We start from the raw sequence: 19,922 nt of genomic DNA, 5'->3' as shown, positions 1-19,922 counted from the left end.
CAGCTCTCTCCTCTGTCCATATCACGCTCAAAAACACGGAACCCTCAGGACAATCTATCTCGGTGGACACGTGGATGCATAGCCCTGGGCGGTTTTGCTTTTAAAAGACCCGTGGCAATGTCCGTCGTACGGGGAAGGAAAGGATCACTTCTCCGAAGCAACAGGTGCTACCTCACCCCAGATTCAGACGATATCTTGCCTAAATAATATAATATCTTGCCTGCCGTTGTTTGATTACGTGTACGGTCACCGATCCGGTTGCGCGTGACGTAACGTCGATGTGAGCGACGCTACGGCCGCGTAAGTTTCCTGCGATTGTGCCACAGAGTTCAGTTCAGAAGAACCCAAAAACAAAAACACATCAAAGAAGCTATAACGTGTGTGGCCGCTGGCTTCCTTGAATGTCTCGGAACTTGATGTCTACAGGAATACTTGTATGGTCAGAGCATCCCCCAGTATCTCAATGTGGAAATGAGCATTGGGAGGCACCCACGTCCATTCGTAGCCCTGCACCAGCGATCAGAATTCTGCAATGTAATGGTCGGGGGCTGCAGTCTTTTAATACGATTACCAAAAGCAAGCGGACATATTTTTTTTATTAAATACACAAAGGGATGATGATGGGCAGAGCTGATCCTTGAGTAGCGAAGTATTAACTTGCAAGCCTTCCAGTTGTGAGCGTCATCTCTCTGCCACAGGGGATCCCTCAGAGCTCCCTCTGGTGGAGGCCCATCTGCCGAGTGGCGGCGTGAGCAAGCAGTTGTACGGGCTGCACCTTTGTCTTAGCCACGGTGCTGTCCAGCTTGGATCTTTGCTTACAGGGACAGTGTGGCTACAACACGAAAGAACAACGTCACCCCTCTACAGCAACAGATAACCCAGAAGGTAGCACCGAGGTAGGGAAAAATGCAGTCGCATCAACTGCATAAACTGAGCAATTAACATTTGGTACACGCTTGCACATTTCAGTGCGCGCATGTGCGGGCCTGGCTCTTTTTTTTTTATTCAACGTCGATATCATCTGTGGCACAGGAGAATATGCAGAGATGCATGGCGGCAGAGAGTGCCAGAGATCACTGTGCAAATAGAATAAGAGCGATCATTAGACTAAATGTCTCCCCTTCTGGCTCCAAAACACCAGGCAGCCAAGTGCCTCTCGAGGAAAGGCGAAACATTTTTTTTGGCACAAATGCTCATCGACTGGAAGGGCAACAAGAAAAGAAAGTGTCGCATTGTTTTGGCTCCGGCTTTTCCCAATATTTTTGGCATGGAAGACGCCCTCTCTTTGAATATTTAAAAATATATTGCAGATGCCTGCTGATGTAAAATTCAGCCCAGGGAGTGGCACGATGTATTAAACACATCGATAATTCACCATTGCACACTCGTTTTGTTTTCATCACTCAGGCATGCACGCTTCAAATAATGTCCATAAAAGACAGCACAGGTGCCGAAGATTAACGGTGCAGAAGGCTCTAAACGTGTTCTAGATGCCTTACGGAGACGTAGGATGCTCCAAAAGCTCTTCAAAAGCAAGACTGCCGTCTACACGAAGTCAGCTACCAAGCGTTGACTTCGATCCTTCATTCCACACCCCCCGCGCTCCCCCCGACCTGAAGTCGATAGGTCAGTTGAATACTACGCAGCGCTAAGTCAAGATTGATTGCCCTGCTGGAGCAACTGGTTGCCTAGGAGCAAATACGAAATCTTCACCACCGGCTCAAAACTGCTAAGAGAGATTGGTACTGGCCAGTGCTCAATTTGAGTGCTGGGACACTGCGACCATCAGACATAAATATACAAGTGGTCACTAAGTCTGCAGCAGACATGAAGAATTAAAAAAGCTATGGGTTTGCTTCTCACTGCTAAAGGTCTGTGCATATGCACGCTCTCTTGTTGGTACAAGACGACAAACAAGGCACAATTAGCATTTTCCTTCATCGTTAACGAAGTTTGTTTAATCTTTCCTTTTTTTTATTATTTGGGGGCAAATTGTGTCCCGCTTGTTGCATTAAGTGCTCGACTTTTGGTTGCGTTTAGACGCTGCAAAACATTCCAATCGTATGACGGAGAGTGATGAGCAGTACGTCGAGAGAAAGCGAAGTGGCTCGCCGTTACGCAGGGCCTCGCATCCTCGCAGGATGTTGAGAGATCAGCCGAACGTATGGGGGGGGGGGAACAAAAATGGGGAAACGAATCTTCCAAACAGCGATGTGACAACCTGGACAGCAGCGCGCGTGCGCTGTCGAGGCGGCAACGGCCGTCATCACCCAGCGGCGCAGCTTGTGGCAACTGCCGACAATAGAGTGCTGCGAGTTGGTCGCATTTGTTCTGCGCTTGCGAGCGTCTCCCTCTCTATCCTCCTCGGAGCTGGTGACGACGTCAACGCTAACGTGACTCACCCTGGGTACAGTTGGCGCCCTCCCATCCGCTCTGACAGATGCACTTGTAGGAGTCTCCGCTGATGACGCAGGTGGCTCCGTTCTGGCACGGGTTCGGCACGCACGCGATGCTCTGGGCTGAACGAGTGTAGAGGAGACCGGGAGGGGGCGGGGGGGGAGTGGTTTCCCATCACAAGTTTGCCACTGTGGCCATCGGCACCACCAACGCGTGCCGTCCTCGTGATTCGCCTTGGGAGCGTCAACAGTTTAATTGACGACCGTTTGAGTCATGACCGTCGTTAAACAGTCACTGTTAACCGGTCGCGATAGCGGTGGTGCGAACGCCATCGTCAGTGTGAAACCAATATCATCATCATCATGTTTGTTAAACGAGCAGTTATCTATCAGCAACGTGACAGATATTGTCCTACAAATGTTATCACTATTCTCCTCATCATCGAACCACCACCGCTATCTTCAATTTAATTTACAACCCTTTGTCAATCCACTGCTGAATGAAGGCCTTCCCACAACGTTTCGGTCGTGGAGGATATTGGACCATACTTCACCACACTGGCGAGTGGAGGGGAAGTGGTGGTGACGACCGCTTCTTATACCACGCGCCAATGATGTTACATTGTGGCAGGGAATCAAACTCAGGTCTGCTGGGTTCATAGCACCATGGGCTATCCACAAACACCACCACTTCCACACAGTCTTTAAAAACATCATCATTATCAATTGCTATAATTAACGACATTAAACAATACATATCATTAATGAGACAAATATAATATATATTTCAGAAGCACTGCTTTCATTCGATAAAGCGCACTTCATACTCATCCCCATCACAGGAATGTGGAATTTGCACCACCTGTTAAAGGGCTCTAAGTGGAAGATAAGCACGACCCTATGCTCACCTGGACAGGAAGCAATTTTCTTTTTCTACACTCCACACCTTCCGTACGCGTTATGTAAAGACGAACGCCCCGCAAGTCACCGATTTAGCATCGTGTGGGAAAATAGAATGAAACGAGCAACACAAATGAGGCAATGTTTTTCGCATGAATCACACCTCGATACCCCACGATGCTAAAATGCGTCAGAAAAGCAGCGCGAGGCGTGATGCAGTTTCGCGGGGGGTACCAAAAATAACTTGCGTGGTGCGGTGGGGTGCGGTGGGTGACGGCGACAGAGCGGTGGTGGCTATTACCGATGTTGCACGTGGAGCCCTCCCAGCCTGTAGGGCAGGAACATCTGAACGTGTCTCCCACATCAAAGCACTCCCCGCCATTGTTGCACGTCGCTTCGTCACAGTGGCTGATTTCTGTTCGCCAGGTGCCACATTTAAATTACACCACACACACACACAAGCAAACGCACGCAAACGCATCATCACCAGCCGCCCGTCTTACATTGCACTCACGCGTAACACGCAGGGCAGGCCACACGGTTAAGGCCCGAGGGCTGGACACGTCGCGCTGTGGACTATATTCTTAATCTATGAGCTTATTCAGCAGATGCTGGTTACAAGCACACCTTGTATAAGCAAAGTTCTCATACAAGCAACAAGTCCTTACATTACATCGGGGGGGGGGGCAGGCGAGGGGCAACTTCTGATACAAGCACGCTCTACTGTGGATATAAACATGCCTGGGGCCTCGCTCGCAAGGGGTGTGCTTATATCCAGGCTCAACTGTGTGCATTCTCCCCCTCGTATTATTTCTCTTCATGACGTATTTTTATTTTCCTTTCATCTTTTTTTGTTGATAAAAAAGAAGAAGAAACAGTATGGTACAGTTTGGATATGTTAGCAGCAGCTGCACCTCAGGCGCACTGGCAGCATTGCACAGAAACGAAGCTCCACCATTTTGTTCGTTCATTTACATATTCCAGAAAGTGCAAGGGTCTGTCATAGGCAGGGGGGGGGGGAAGAGGAAAGTCTCGTGCCTTCATCTGTTTATTTGAATATAAAGTTACATACACGGTATTACATTTTAAATTCTTCTTCTATTGCTTTCCTATGGCCTATGAAGATCAACTGTCAGATAATTCGGTTGTGATTTAGCCATTCCATTGCTTTGTCCAAGAGTTGGTGAATCACAGATACATCCCATGCACCCACCCACCTGCCTTCATGCGTCTTGTTTGTGGCAGCGCTAATTTATACGGTCCGCGGTTTGGAGGTCATAGTCGTGATCGTACACAGGAGGTTAAATTAACCATCACCAATACATTGTAAGGGGTGCAACGGTGCATCATTAATTATTAACATAAAATCCTCAGTTTGAGATACACCATCGCATTGTGTGTGCAAGTAACTGGAGGTGTTTTTCTCAGTTTGCATACATTAGTGGGATTACATCGCAATGTTGAAATAATAATACTCAATTGTTGTATAACATTGGGATGGCGGGATGGTAGGATTGAATAATTCCACCCCTTATAAATACACCAAAATTATATACCTAGGGGTTTATAAATATATATCTCACAGATTTCAGAGCAGGTTTGTGACTTGTATGAGATTTCACTGGAGATTACAACCTACACCATGTCGGTTTTCTGAAAAGCTAAATTAAATCGCACAATTGCCCACGTGACAAGTTTATTTCTCTGGCTTTGTCGCATGGTGGAGGGTGCATAGCTCGAATTGACATCATACCCACAATTGACGGTTCCAATATTGGAGCATTGAGACTCTCCAAACAATTTGTGGCACTCACTTGAGTGGCAGGTCTTCCCCTTCCAGCCGTTCTTGCACTCGCAGGAGAAGTCATTGACCAGGTCGTGACAGGTTCCTCCGTTCAGGCAGGGGTTGTGATTGCTGCAGTCGTCAACATCTGCATGGACACGTGAGCGCAACATTCAAGCGTTGCTGTGTGTGCATTTTTTACTATGCAATGATGAATCGATTAAAATCGATTCTTATGCTCACTACAGATGCATTGAATTGTTTGCTCAAATAAACAAGAAATAAGCCTGCACATGCATTTTTGGTAAAGTGGTAAAGGTACAGTCCTGCAGTCCTGCAATCACTTGCTTATGACACTGCTGGCAGAAGAGTTTCCACGAGAGGGAGCTCTAGAGTGCCACGCTAGAGGGTATTTGGCCTACTCTTCCACGCTGGCCACACTTCTTGGAAGAGGGGGGAGCACCCCCACCTTTACTGCACCACACGCAGACTGCCGATGCACTTTTACTACGTAACAATTTGATTAGTTGTTTAAGGTAGATTCTTACTGCTGTACTTTTGCAAGTTTTACATATGAGCATTCTAGCGGATAAAACATACAAACTTAGACAGACAAAACAACCAAGACAAAAAATAAGAATCATCGCTTAACACCGAAGCGTGACACCCAAATTGTGACAGTTCATCGGATCGCTGGGGGACAGAATTGTTACCTGCCTAATTCATACGGTTAAAAGGGCAGTATAACATGAACGCGGCTGACCTTTGGCACAGATGCCAGTGGCCAATACCAATTGTCTGCTGAGACATGCGCACAGCCCCCATCCCATCCCCACTCCCCCTCCAGTGACTTGTGTTAACTAAACCCCGTGACCTATTACCGCGTTGTGTATGAGACTCATCTCGCACAGTAGAGCCCAGTACTCTATGGCAACCTTATGTAATAATTTACCAGCCAACTCGGCACTTGGTAGCATTGCATTAAAACTGACAGTTCAAGTTAAAGAGGACAGCGAATGAAATGTTATATCACAGCGCGTGCTCACCTCAATTGCACGATAACAGTGGTTGGCGGTGTGGGTGCGCGATTAAACCAGCAATGAGTTCGATTTCCTGCCATGGCTGGCGTCAGTAGTGAATGATATCTGAACTGGTCCTGAGCCTCCATTCTTCAGTAACACCCACACTGACCAGCATGGTGAAGTATGGTTAAACAACTCCTACGAACGATGCGGCATGGTGAGGCCATCGTACAGCCGGTCAACTGACAACGGGCTATGCATTATACGTGCACTCACAAATCCTCCTAAACAAATTACAACGTGCAAAAATCCCTACATAACTCTTGCCTGAAATACTCCAAATTACATACCCCACATTTCTGCAATTGGTTATCTAATGTGTAGCGTACCACCACATGCTGGGTGGCGCCAGGCATGGATTAGGTTCATCCTGGGCCATAAGCCAGGATCATATTTTGAGCCTCCTCCATCCAATGCCTCCGAGCCTGCTACTACCCTCCTCCCTTCTGCAGATCACAGATGGCCCCGCTTCTATTAATGATGGGTACCTTTTACACTGGCACACATCTGAGTCGAGCCAGCATGCAGCCTTAATGTTATGGGTTGTTTTCCACTGGCAAATTGCCGAGCCAAGTCAGAACCAAACTGTGATTATTGCCACACAAGGTACCTGGATCTGGCTCGGGGCTAAGCAGAGCAAAGGGCATGGCTAATGACGTATTAATTGCATGTGACGTCAGCGGCACAGCACGGATTTTCCAGTGGAAAAACCAACTCCCGCATCCTGACCCATGCCGGGCTGCCTTTGCGCGGCCCCAGCGTAGCTCACTTGTAGAGTTCAAAGGAGACATTAGTAGTCGATGTCCCACTCTGAGCAACCAGCTGTGCTGCTGTGGGCCCCCATGCACAGTCAAATCTTGAAAACCATAGCAAGTAGGTAATCTAGGCATGTCTGACTAATGCCGCATTCCCATGATCACTGAAAAGTGGGCTAGCCCAGAATACGAACTGGGTAAGTGAGCCTGACCCGCAGATTCCCATGGCAGGTTTACCGGTCCAAGCCAGCACAGCAATGGGGCCCACGTAGTCCCCCTACACTGGACCGCGTGGCTCGTACCGCTAGGTGAACTACGTACTTCCAGACAGGCCACCCTGATAAGCAGTCGTGATGTCACAGGGTCACCACGGAAAAGAGCTCAGTGGGCTATGCTTTTAACAGCAGAAAATTGTACAAATAATAGACTTCAGGTTAGGACGGCAACAGCTAACGGTGGGGTGGGGGGAGGAGAGGTTGTGGAGTAGGAGGTGGCAAGCCCATCGAGAAATGAGCCACGAAGGGAAGCGTTCCTGGAACGGCCCAACAAGGCCGAGGTCTGATTTCTAATGACCGTGAGAACAACAGAGCGTCGAAGCTAAACACCACAACCCCCCGGTGGATGAATGGCATCGCGGTGCACGGAGTGGATGATGGGAAACTCACCGTTCTCACAGAACTCGCCATCCCAGCCATCGGGGCACATGCACTGGAAGGAGTTGATGCCATCCAAACACGTTCCTCCATTGTTACACGCACCCTCCGCGCAATCGTTCACATCTAGGGCGCAGCGAGACACGCATGCACACACACGCGCAACGACAGTTAGACGTTGGAGCATGGTAAGCTTAAAACAAACTGAGAAATGCATACCGTCAGGATATTTCTTTGAGATGCATTTGCATAAAAATGTTGAACATATTGAATTTGGCAGATTATCAAAAAATAGCACGGAGATTTAACATACTTTTTGGTTCTTTTGGTAAAGTCATGTAGTTAGAAATAAAATCAAACAAATCACGACGTTTCGATCGCAACACAAGTGGTCGTCATCTTCTTTCTTTTGCCTGATGACGACCGCTTGTGTTGCGATCGAAACGTCGTGATTAGTTAGATTTTATTTCTACCTACGTGTCTTTACCGAAAGAACCAAAGAATATGGATTCCTGCAGTCACGAAAGCTTTAAATCAAGGGAGATTTAACAGTTTATGAATGTAATGTTTGCATACGTATTAAAGTCTTTGTGTTTTGTTTATTTGTTTATACGGTGTATGAAAAATAAGCAAATGTATGAATACACCCATGCCATGCAGTGAGAATCATGCTGGTATACTAAAAATAAATATAACAAATATTATGATTCCTATATTAAACAATGTTTATAATTGCACATCAGTTGTCCTTTTGTTTGCTCTTGAAAACCCCTAAAGCAATCTGAACACTGTACACCTCGCTCAAAACAGTTTACAGTTATGGCATTCGCAATAGGTGCACTGGGAAAACCCAGGAGCGCACAGCTACAAGGTCATGTGACATCACCCACCCTCCGTCCGAACCATCATTTACAACTGAAACAATTGAGCAACGGAGTCTGGGGACCTGTAAGCTCGCGTCGGCGGCGACCATCAAATGGCAGCGCTGGCGGCGGCATTCCTGCAGCAGCTGACTCGGCGAGAAGCCTCCGTCTACTCACTACAGCAGTGTCGCCACAGACGCGGGCATGTCCAACACCGATGGTGGAAAATTAATAATAGCCCACAATGTGACTGCCGTAACCGATCCCGAACCGTGGACTGCATTGTAACACCGCTGCCCTCTTCGATAATTCGCTGGCAGCATTTCAAATATTCAACCATGCGGCTACTACTGAAGCTGCCCACTGGTTCACTTGCCAACCCCATGGACGTGTAGATGTTGCCGATCAACTCAATGTCACACGAAACGAGAACGAGCAGTTTCATTGTTAGCTTCACACATTGATAACCAGAAGACAAGCAAAGCCAATTGGCCGAGCGAATGCATCCCCTGTGACGTCATTGGAAATTATCAGACCATTGTGCACTACTATGACCTACCTAATCGCTGGTGGCTGTGACCCGACTTGCAAATGTGATGATTAATCACAAATGACTAAATCATAAACAATAATAAAGTATTGCATATATTATTGTTCTTTATTTATCTGATGGCCCAAGTCTACATTGCAAAGGACGTGACGTTTCAAAACAGAATTTGTATGGATTCCACATAAAGCAAAATACAATTACTTTACTCGAAAAGGAAAATAATTTACAACGCACAGAATTACTGCTACATATATACACGGTATTGTAAATATACTAATCTGTGCGCGGTTAGGAAGCCTTTCCAGTACGGACAACAAAGGTATCAAAAGAGAAGGATTTTGAAAGTTAACCACAGGAGCTGTGATTAGCACACAGCTTAAAAAAATAAATGATCAGGCCTTTAAAACCACATCATGCGACCCTTGCCCAATTTAAGTCATGGCGTAAGGAGGCCGCTTAGGCCACATCGAATTATTGAGCCGGGTAACGTAACTTGATGATAGTCTTAGCCAGGTGTTGCACAATGCCTAATCTTTCTATATTCTTTGTTTGCCTGGGCTAGCCAGGGCGGGGGCATGCATTCGAAATGTGTGCCACTTCTCCTGGATGAGATGTTCACCCCCAGAAATAATGACGGAGAGGCTAAAGAGGTCACCGCTCACTCTCGCAGGCGTCGTGTAATTCTTTGCCACCAACTCATTGGGTTTGCAGTTGTAGGACTTGCTTGGGAAGATTTGTAACATCTATTTATCTATGTATGATCAAATATCAGAAACATTGATAATTGGCAGGGTCAGTCTTGATAATCAAATCACACGTATGCATGAATGTTGAACTTCTTTCGCACCGTGCGCAGCCAACCGTGGTAATCGGAGGTACGGAGGGAGGACAACAAACTAAACCCAAAAAAGGCCGAGTTGATATTTCGTTGGAAGACAACTTCACGGTTTCCAATAAATGCATCAACACTAAAATGTATCTTTCACCATGGTGAAGAGATTCAACTATGCAGCATTATACGCAAGCACACAAACTCAAATGGGTGGAGGAGAAGACGGATGCTCACCACGGAACTACCGAATTGCCAACCAACACCGTTTGCCTTCAGTATCACTGGTACCATTACAGGGTAATGGGTGGATATTACTCTATGTTTTAATGGTGAAATCCTTTAAAATGCATATTTGGCGTTGTTTACAAATACAATTGAAATAAATGGCTCTGAAGAGCACATATCCTTCTCCCAATAGACTCACTAATTCTTCCCCACCTTGCTAATTATATGAATTGCTGAGTTGGAGTGTCATAAAGGTGAAGCCTTCAAAGTTCAACGTACCAGCCTACGTGTTAAACTGGGCTTATTAAATGCTTGTTTTTAATTTACTGTTTCCGCACACAGTAGTCCTTATGGCAGTACCCCGGGGTACAAAATAATACAAAATGGCCGGGGCAATTAAATATTTTATTTCTGGGACACTATTTTTTCCAGGGGTGTACTTCAATCCGCGACTGGGGTACAAATCAAGCCGACATCAGTGCCACTCCGCGATGTCGAAACGCAGCGAGGTCGATTGCGCCGAAACCCCGAATGCTCGCGGTATGCACCGTAGTGGTACATCGTGTACAGCTCGTCGAGATGAGTCAATTGCCGCATCGCCGACCATCAACAGACTAAGAATGACTGCGTCACAGACATTGTGCGTGAGCCGGGGTACTATGGTACCCCGGGGTACAGCCATAAGGTTCAAATGTTTACATATGAGAGCCATGATGGATGTACAGAACTGCTACTTGCAAAGTATGTCGGTGAGTCTTTCATATCAACTTCACAATTTCCAATTTGCTCTCTTCAAGGTCACGAAGTAACCAATGGCCGATGGCATTATTGCCAACGCAAAGTGCCGGTTACTTCCATTCCATGAGATTTTACAACTGCTGCAGTCGTCACCTGACCACCAAGGACCATCCTTGTCGACTCCTCGTGGCTGGCTTTTTACATCTTTGCCTTGGTTGCTGATGTTTGTTGACCTTTGGGTTAACATATGACGGTGAAGGCTCTAGAACCTTGTCTTGATGCTCTTGGAATTCCCTGGAATGCGTGATTTAATACCAACAATAATATAGCGCATTTAGTATTCACGCCATTGCTATAATGCGAAGTTACCACGAAGGCACTATGTTTTAAAGAACAGTGTAGTCTGCCAAGGAGGGGACGTTTTTTTGCCATGTGCTTTTACCCATATAAGTAACCTGCAAGTCGTTTTTATTATGTTTGCCAATTTTGAAACCGTGGCGCTGGCACAAATAGCCAACTCTCTTGGCAAGTGACATCGTGGGATCTTTAAGGTCGACTGTGAAGCACATTCTACTAATAATAAACCCCGCAGCATTCACCGGTGCAGCAACTAGGCTCGCCGCAAACCTCTGAAATAAACTGCCGCTCGGCCACATCACCATGGCGGGTTTTTAAAGCGTGTGTGTATATGTGTGTAGTGTAAAATGAATACACTTACTTTCATGGCAGAAGGATCCACGGAAACCGGAGCTGCACATGCAGGTGAAGTTGCCACCGGCCTGGCTGAGGCAGCGTCCGTTAGGGCCACACACAGTGGAGGTGACGTGCGCCACTCCGCTCTCCGACGTGTTGGAGGGCACGGCCACCGTGCAGCTGTCGATAACTGCGCACGGGCAACGACAACGAACGGCTCCATCACTCCTCTATCGCTCTACCACCATTGTTACTGCTCCGGTGAACTTCACTTATTGATTCCTCCACCTACCATGTTGAGGAATCGGCCTACCGCACTCACTGTTTCATCTTGTCCATACCGCGTGAAACCACAGGTCACAGGAACGTATAAACTCACCCACTCACCTACCCAACTACTCACTCACACTCTCACCCACGACATCGCAGGTCACAACAATACGCGCACTCACCCACTCATCTGCCCACTCAAAAAAAAGACAAAGATCCCCCGTATAGCCTTAACAGACTGTTGGAGCAAGTGCTGTTAGCGAGCACCGATCGCCTTTGTCGCCCTAGTGGTGATGTTTACACATTGCACCAGGTACTCGTTTGAGGCTGAATAGACCTTGGGAAAGCTCAGGACTGGATTTGCTTCTTCACATCAAAATCAGTCCAGTAGTCGAAGAGAAAGGATTTTCAGACAAACAAAGGTTAAACTTCTGCATAACATATCAGAAGGCTTCAATGCTTTCAAGGCATGGGCAGGACATCATAAGAATACTTTAAATGCAATAATTTGCTACAGAGCTGCTTATTACCCATATACTTTAATACCACGTTAATAACCCCTAATTTTCCAGACTGTATGCATATGAAAACTGTTACATTTAATAGCAATAGAGTTGAATTGTGTTTCGTATTTGTGCTGAGAAACATGCAATATAATGGGTCGGTTAAAGCCCAGCTTAGCTGGGTGCCTTTCCCATCTGCTTGTCGTGTGCCCTTCCAGACTGGCCTGCGCCCTTGAAGGCTACCAAAACAAGCTCCTCTAATTGAATTAAAATGAATAAAATAAGCTAGATATAATTACTGTCTGCATTGCATTTCTAAATGTGAGCATTGATTTGCAATGTGCCTGTGATGTTATTTCACCGATTTTAGCTGTGCACAGTTTTACCGCCGCAGGTTATATTTATTAGCAAATGCAATTTTAATGCTGGCACTTACGGATTTGAAGCGATTCATAAGCGCATGCGACTAATGCGCACATGGACACGTGAACATGCACAAGTGTAAATTAATAGTCATATACTGTCAAGCCCTTCGTCAGTCTATTGCCTGCCCCGTGAGGGGGGGGGGGGCACCAGGGGCTGTTCTCATCATACTTCGCCACACTGATCCCCGAGCGTTGGTCACTACGTGGAAAACTACGTGGTGAAAATCCTTGCCCGATATAGGTTAACAGAAAAAAAAACCTAAATTAGTTTATCCTGTATCAGTTGGAACAGCCAAATCCTCGAGGGCAGAACTTTGGCAGATACCTCCAGCGTATAATCCTATCTCATCTAATCTAGGTTCATCTAATCTTGTCTATTGTGGCAACTTATTAGCGATGGGCCGCACACAAGGATATAATCACCAGCTGCCACCGACATATGGGGGACACCGGCTTTCACTTGAGGCCACACATCCCACTGCTCAGCAGGCCATCGAATCTGATTTGATCAACGTGGCCAGAATAAACCAAGCAGCTAATGCTGCTGCAGTGTAATGCTTTACTGAGAAATTGGGGGTTGCCTTCCATGTTATTGACTCGTGCATCTGAACCGGCCCTGGGCATCCTTCTCCCTTTCACCTACTCGCAACTGTGTTTAGTTTGTTGTTTGTCCTTCCCCCGCATTTCCGATTGGCACAGTTGTCTACGTATGGTGCGAAAGAAATGCAACGTACACACATACATACGACTGGCACGAGGGAAGGCCATCATTGAGCAGAGGACTGACAAAGGGCTATACATAATCATGTAATTTTGATTGTGATATGGAGCTGATTTTTTGTTAATGTATTATTTATGTACAAGTAATTGCTGTAAAAGATTGTAAGATAATAGAAAATAGACTTGACAATTTACATTGGTATTCATTTAAATGGCCTGAAAAGGTACTTTGCACTGCTACTCTCATGGGTTTTTTTTGCTGAACAATGAAAAAATATGTCTTTAAAAAAGTTATTTTAGACGAAAAACACCAGATGATATTCAGGGAAAGTTGTCAGCAGTTGGTCAATTCTTGTATCGCCAGACACGATTTTTTTCTCACGTTTTCTCACACGTAGTTCGTAGTTACAACGCAAAGTGTTATTTAAAGTAAGATAAACGGCAGGCTGCACGGCAGGCTTTCGTGTCTAATCCTGTTGTGCACATGCTGTCATGCTCTTCTTGAGCAATGTTTAATTCAACGTTTAGTAATTGCACATGACATAGTTCAGTTCTGCAACCGAGAATGTGAACAGAACTCATAAACTATGACAGCTTGCACTCTTTTCCTAAGGCATTTCCTTTGGGCTGTTCTTTTAAGAACAAACATGCAGCAAAACACACTTCTGCAACTGAGACATTTTAAATAAAATATCAATGTCCCCTTGAGGATGGTGATGTGTTACGACCCAATGCTAAAATCAAGCAGGATAAGCAAGTCAGAGGCCGGCATGTTCTGTTTCTGTAGCAGCCAAAGACACACGTTATGAAACATAAATAAATCACAGATTGTCTATTTCTAGAGCAATGCCTGCGATATTCTCAACGCAAAATACCGCAAACGGCAATTCTATGCTTTAATGCTGCAGAAGCAATACTATTCTATATTTGGAAGACGAACTAAGAAAGCACAGCCAAACACAAATGTCCGTGGCAACATGAGCCTTCCCAAAGGCCTTCACGTTCACTATGTCTCGAGAACAAAGATATTTATTGCAACAACAAAAAATACTGCATCTGTAACCTGCATTTCATTGGTTTAAAAACTCGGCGTGATCACCAACGCAGCTGCGCCATTGGTTGAATACACCTTGAAGGTCTCCTTATCAACCTCCGCTTCAGTAATGTCCTTTGGTGCAGCACAAAGTCACTGGTGCCATGCTGGTGCTAACCCTTGAAACCGCGATTCCCTTGGATTTAATGCAATTGTCACCTTGCGGCACGAGAAATCAGGCGGTACTGAAAAGGGGAGGACTACAGTTGAATTGCTTGGTGCGCGCTTGCGTGCAATGCGATTTGTGCTCGTGTGTACCCGTGTGTGAGAGAGCATTTGCGGGCGTAAGCAATGAAGGCTCGCTGATTGGACTGGTCTGTTCCGCTTGTCTTGTTTATGCAGCAATTGTACAACTTGTAGAAGTACAAAGAAGGTGACTTATGTGAGCAATGCATCTCTTTAGGGAAAATAAATCTTGGCAAAAGTTTTAGCTTCCCTCATTTTCCAGTGAAATACATCCCACAGCCAACTACTGACGATGAATACAAACCAGTTGCACAAGCCTGAATTTAAAAAAAACATCTATCACTCTAACATTTATATAAGAGACAGTTACTTTCAAACTTGCATTTTTAAGCAAAAGATTTGTAAAAAAAAATTGAGAAAAAAATGCAAATGAACAGTTCAAATATAATTTAAATATGATTTAAAAAAATGAAATCATTATACACGGACCCATGTAAATCCAGTGCAGAATGAAGGGCTCTCCCCACAGTGTGTTGGCCATGGGTGGTTGTTTGACCGTACTTCACCACGACACTGGTCAGCGTCAGCTGGTGAAGGGGGAGGAGACGCAAGGCCAGTTGAGTTATCGCTCGCCGTTGATGGCAGCCACCACCACCGAGATTCGAACACCCCGGTCAGCGAGCTCAGAGCACCGCGGCACTAAACACTGAGCAACCAAACCCTAACTGCCCACCCGATGCGCGTGGGGAATTTGTGCAAATTGTTCAGTCAGCAAATGCAGGACAGGTTGGAGTCCTGAGGTCAACGCCATTTCCACAAGATCTCCAAATATGAGCACGCCGCTTGTTTTATGGACAACAGGGCTTGCAGGAATGCCGACTGGGCTTCCCAATTACAAGGTCCATATGGTGCGGCGTGATTCATTGCGTGGATGTGGTTAATGTCTTGTTGCTTCGAGTGCTTAAGTGGGCCGCGGAGAGGTAACATCACATTTGGACAAAAGTTACCAACTGCTCATGCATCTGCTTGTGGGTGGCCTTCTTTCTCCCTCGCATAGTTCTTGAAATAAAGGGCAACGCTTCATAGTCGATCTCAGTGGTCTGTAAACATTCTGGGGCACAGCTGTAGCGTCGTACAAAGTGGCGCCTGCTCAACACGCAGCCATTCGGAGAGAGAGAAGTCACACTCCCAGAAAGTAGGAAGATTGTGGCAGCTGAAGAGAAAAAAATGTAAGTCTAATGGATGCATGGAACCAATGGGTTTCACAAAACTCATGATAGGTTGCCTGTAAGTCCTCACGCAATTAAAAAAGGAGTGTAATGTTTGAAAACAGCTTCGACTTATAGCGCTACAAGTAAGCTACTCTAACTCCATACTATTATAATTAAAGAGGCAAAACTTTAAATAAATAAATTAGTGGTGCACGATGGACTCATTTAACGTGAAAGCCAAGTAATGGTAGAGTGAATGAGTAAGTGTGTGTGTGCGTGTTAAAATTCACCATGGTATTATAACCTCCTAGCGACACTTTGTAAAAACAATAATGCAGTGAACTTCACTTGTCACAGTTGCAGCATGAAATTTGAAGATTTGAAGCGGACTCTTTTTTTTTGGCTTTTATGGTTCTTACAACTTAAATTGTGTAAATTCAGGTCTTCTAAGTTGAAATAAAAATATACACTTCTGAAAAGAACACGTCTGAAATGATTATGCGACTCTTTCTCGATGAAACGCACCCCCCTCACACCCCACGCAATTAAAACGTGAATTTAGAGGTCCGAAAAATGCTGTAAATATTTGTACAAAATACAGTGCCCCTTACATAAAACCTGACGATCCGTATGCCTTACATGTGCATCAGCTGCCTGTTCGTTAAAACCTTCGGACTGTAACTCATGTTGATGTTGAGCAAGCTGAACAAACAAGCTGACCAACAACATGTACAGTGTTTGAGGAGTAGATTTCCAAATTCTTCTTGAACACCAGAGGCTGATTTTTATACAAAGTGTTATTTATGGCCTTTTCCTTTTCCTCCGCTGTGAAAAATTAAAACATCTCAGCGAGCCTCCTGCCAAAAAGGTTCACGTTGATTTAAACGGTCCAATATAAAATAACAATAACACGTAAAAATTTAGTAATGCTGATAAAATAAAGATTTCTATATCAGAGTGAAAACCCCGCACAACGATGATGCATTGCACATGGGGGGAAGAGAAAACGCACCCGCCAGTTGTTTATGTCGTAAATGATTTCACGTTCCGATATCGCTTAGAATAACCACAGTTTATCCACAAGTTCAAGATTGCAGCAAAAAATACTCGACGCTGTTTGAGGCCACCAGAAACAACAAACAGGGTTGCTTCTGTGGGTGGCAACCTGAACCATAATTAGTTAGAACCGTTATCCACCTTAATCTGAAAACGATACATACAATGTGGTCTATACCCATGCATAATAGCCTCGGGCAAATATCTTCCCATTAAGCTTCATGGACTGTTGGGCAAAGTGCTGTGAGTGAGTATCTATTAAGGCCTGTGGTGTGGGACAGCCCCATGATCTGGCTACATTTGTCTCCAGAGGGTCGATCTTTACACAATGTACTCAGCGCTCCTTTAAGGGGGGGGGGGCGGTGGGGGGTGGTGGGGGGTGGTGGGGTGGTGGGGGGTGGTGGGGGGTGGTGGGGGGAAGAAAACCAAGAGAGGTTTAGACTCTACTTGCAGGTTTTGTTAACCATGGCTGGAAATGTAACCCAGGTCACTGTTATTGCGGTGCAGGGAAGCGATTCAATGCACAGCTGTTCCACACCCATGCACACATACATATACACATGATGCACACTACTAGGCCACACACGTTTAGTCACTTAGTCATACAAAATAATGAACGTTTTCTTTTAGTAGCAACTTTGACAACAGATGCACTGCTCATTCCAGCATTTGCAGCCTTCAGTTGCTGCTATTAATCAAACGTTCTCTGTCCTCGAATAAGGGTGTCTCAAACTAATGCAAGTGTCTGACGCTTGATTGATTGCTGTGGAAATACCATTAATGATACCCTCAACACAAGAGCTGGCTAGCATCACCTGCCCGCACGCTCCTTTGAGGCTGCGTGTAAGCCTTCATTTTTTTTACCTTTCCGTGCCAGCAGACATGGGTAAAGGTGCAGCCGTGCAATGGCCTCCTTACGTCACTGCTGGCGGAAAGACGGCCACTACAGCAATCGCGTTCGTCTTCACTTCAGCACGTGCCACAAGGCACCAAAATATCCGCGCTTGTGTTGACACGCAAGGCACCACGAGCATTGATTCGAAAAATGAAATAAATTACATCGATGGGCTCTCAGCCCTGCAGAAAATGAAGCAGAAACTCGGGTATCGAGGCGACAATTGCGGCTGGGGAAACGACGACGTACCCTGGCAGGGCGAGGTGAGGCAATGGTCCTTCAGCAGGGTGCAATTTGTTCCTTCAAAGTTCTCCGAGCAGTGGCAGAAGTAGTCGCCGGTGGGGAGGTTTGCACACCGGGCCCCGTTCTGGCACGGGTTCGGGACGCAGAGGTCCACGTCCAGCTGAGGACAAAACAAAGACAAAGATCCCCCGTATATTCTTAACAGACTGTTGGGGAAAGTGCTGTTAGCGATCACCTATGAAGGCCAGAACGGCACACGAAGGGATGGGTGGCCACCACCACGCCCAGTCGCCTTTGTCTCCCTAGTGGCGATGTTTTTACACACCGCACAAGTACTCATTTGAGGCTGAGTCAACCTAAGGGAGGCCAAGGACCGGTTTCAGATAATTATTACTGATGTTGGCCATTAGCGGGAATCGAACTCGGGTTGCTAGGTTCGTAGCGCGGCGTGCTAACCGCTACACTACCGCTCCCCAGCTGAGGAAGACACACACGCGTAAGCGAGCAGCCACGGTGTTGATGCGTACGAGACGTCAACTGTTTAAACAGAACAGGGGGCGGCCCAGGGGAAGTTCAGCTGCCACGCTTCCCTCTGTTACTTCCTTCCGGCTGCCAGAGCACCCCACTTGTTCGTCGTTCTTCTTAGAACGACGAACTAAGTGTACCGCCTCCTGTCCTGCACGATGTTCGACGTTGTCGCTCCACATCCTGGGAGCTTCTTCAGGAACTAAACCCACAGTGGGACGTCACACAACGGCTGACATTCTATAGCTGCGAAGGGTTTTCACGGTTGTGCCATCGAGCTCTCTGACACGTGTTCGGGATGTGCCATGTAATGTCTGGCATGATGTCCGACGTTTCGTGCTATGTCCTGGTAGCTTCTTCAGCAACTAAATTCAGTTCCTAAAGAAGCTCCTAGCGTGTTTGTTGCTCAAATAAACAACAAGTCACTGGAACTTGTGTTCATGATGTGATGGTCATGCTGCCATTTTTATGAGGCTCTGACAGAGTTCAATTGGTCACCTATATCGTCCGTCTGGTAATCTTAAAACGCTGACAAGTCTAATAAAATATTGCCAGGGGTAGCATTATACAGTCGAGGTTCATAGGAGATTACTTCAGCTGCTTACCGCAAACGCCAAGAGTGGGTGAATGCAGCCAAAACAAGCAGGTTAAGCAAACCAAATGTTATATTTTTATCTTCGAGATGACAAATTCCTCTGTGTGGTTCTTGGCTGCCTGATTATAAAATGGGTGCAGCTTTTCTGGCCAGGACATTACTTTTTGAGCAGTAAATGTACACAATCCCTTCAGGAGATGGCATTCTTAATGGACCTGTTGTCTTTTATACACTGTCTTCCCCAATTAATCAACTCTTGATATGAACGCAACACAGTGAGGGCCAATGACATTCCAGTAAGCGCGCTGTCAATTTTACAGAAGCTTCTTGAGGAATGACAAAATGCGGCGTTTTAGGGTAACACACTGGAAACTTATAAAAGCAGCTAACTTCCTTCAGCTATTCGCACATTACTTCAAATATTTATTGAAATGTATAAAAAATGTGTTACATTGCTAAATCCTCTGCCAAAGTTGAGTAAAACTAAGTTCTTGCTCAAGTATACAGCTCTGAACAAGTGATGGAAATTTCACATTCCTCTGCCCGGGGGCAGCTGAGTTTTTTATATATAAGAAAACCACTGTTGACGTCCCTGCAAAGTGGTGCACTGATTTGATCGACCCAAGAGGGGATGATGGGCTGAGTCAAACTCCCATCCGGGATTTGAACTCGCAACCTTTCCAATTTGCGAGCCGCTCGCTCCTACCACTGAGTCAGCCGGCCGGTAACC

The 19,922-nt window shown here is 46.0% G+C and overlaps 1 protein-coding gene across 2 annotated transcripts in view; it reads right to left on the bottom strand.

Annotated features, from left to right (window-relative positions):
* LOC133342443 (protein jagged-1b-like) overlaps positions 1–19,922 on the bottom strand; it is a 120,260-nt gene that overhangs the window by 17,516 nt on the left and 82,822 nt on the right. For both annotated transcript variants that reach the window (XM_061551634.1, XM_061551635.1), the window contains exons 13-18: positions 18,079–18,232; positions 11,496–11,660; positions 7,582–7,695; positions 5,111–5,227; positions 3,598–3,711; positions 2,403–2,519 (exon numbers count right to left, since the gene is read on the bottom strand). In XM_061551634.1, the coding sequence (XP_061407618.1) occupies positions 2,403–2,519; positions 3,598–3,711; positions 5,111–5,227; positions 7,582–7,695; positions 11,496–11,660; positions 18,079–18,232 (781 nt within the window). The remainder of the gene's footprint in view (positions 1–2,402; positions 2,520–3,597; positions 3,712–5,110; positions 5,228–7,581; positions 7,696–11,495; positions 11,661–18,078; positions 18,233–19,922) is intronic.

Source organism: Lethenteron reissneri, chromosome 14, assembly GCF_015708825.2.
Source record: "Lethenteron reissneri isolate LAM-NWPU_2019-01 chromosome 14, ASM1570882v1, whole genome shotgun sequence".
Lineage (NCBI taxonomy): Eukaryota > Metazoa > Chordata > Hyperoartia > Petromyzontiformes > Petromyzontidae > Lethenteron > Lethenteron reissneri.
This window is presented reverse-complemented; position numbering and strand designations above follow the sequence as displayed.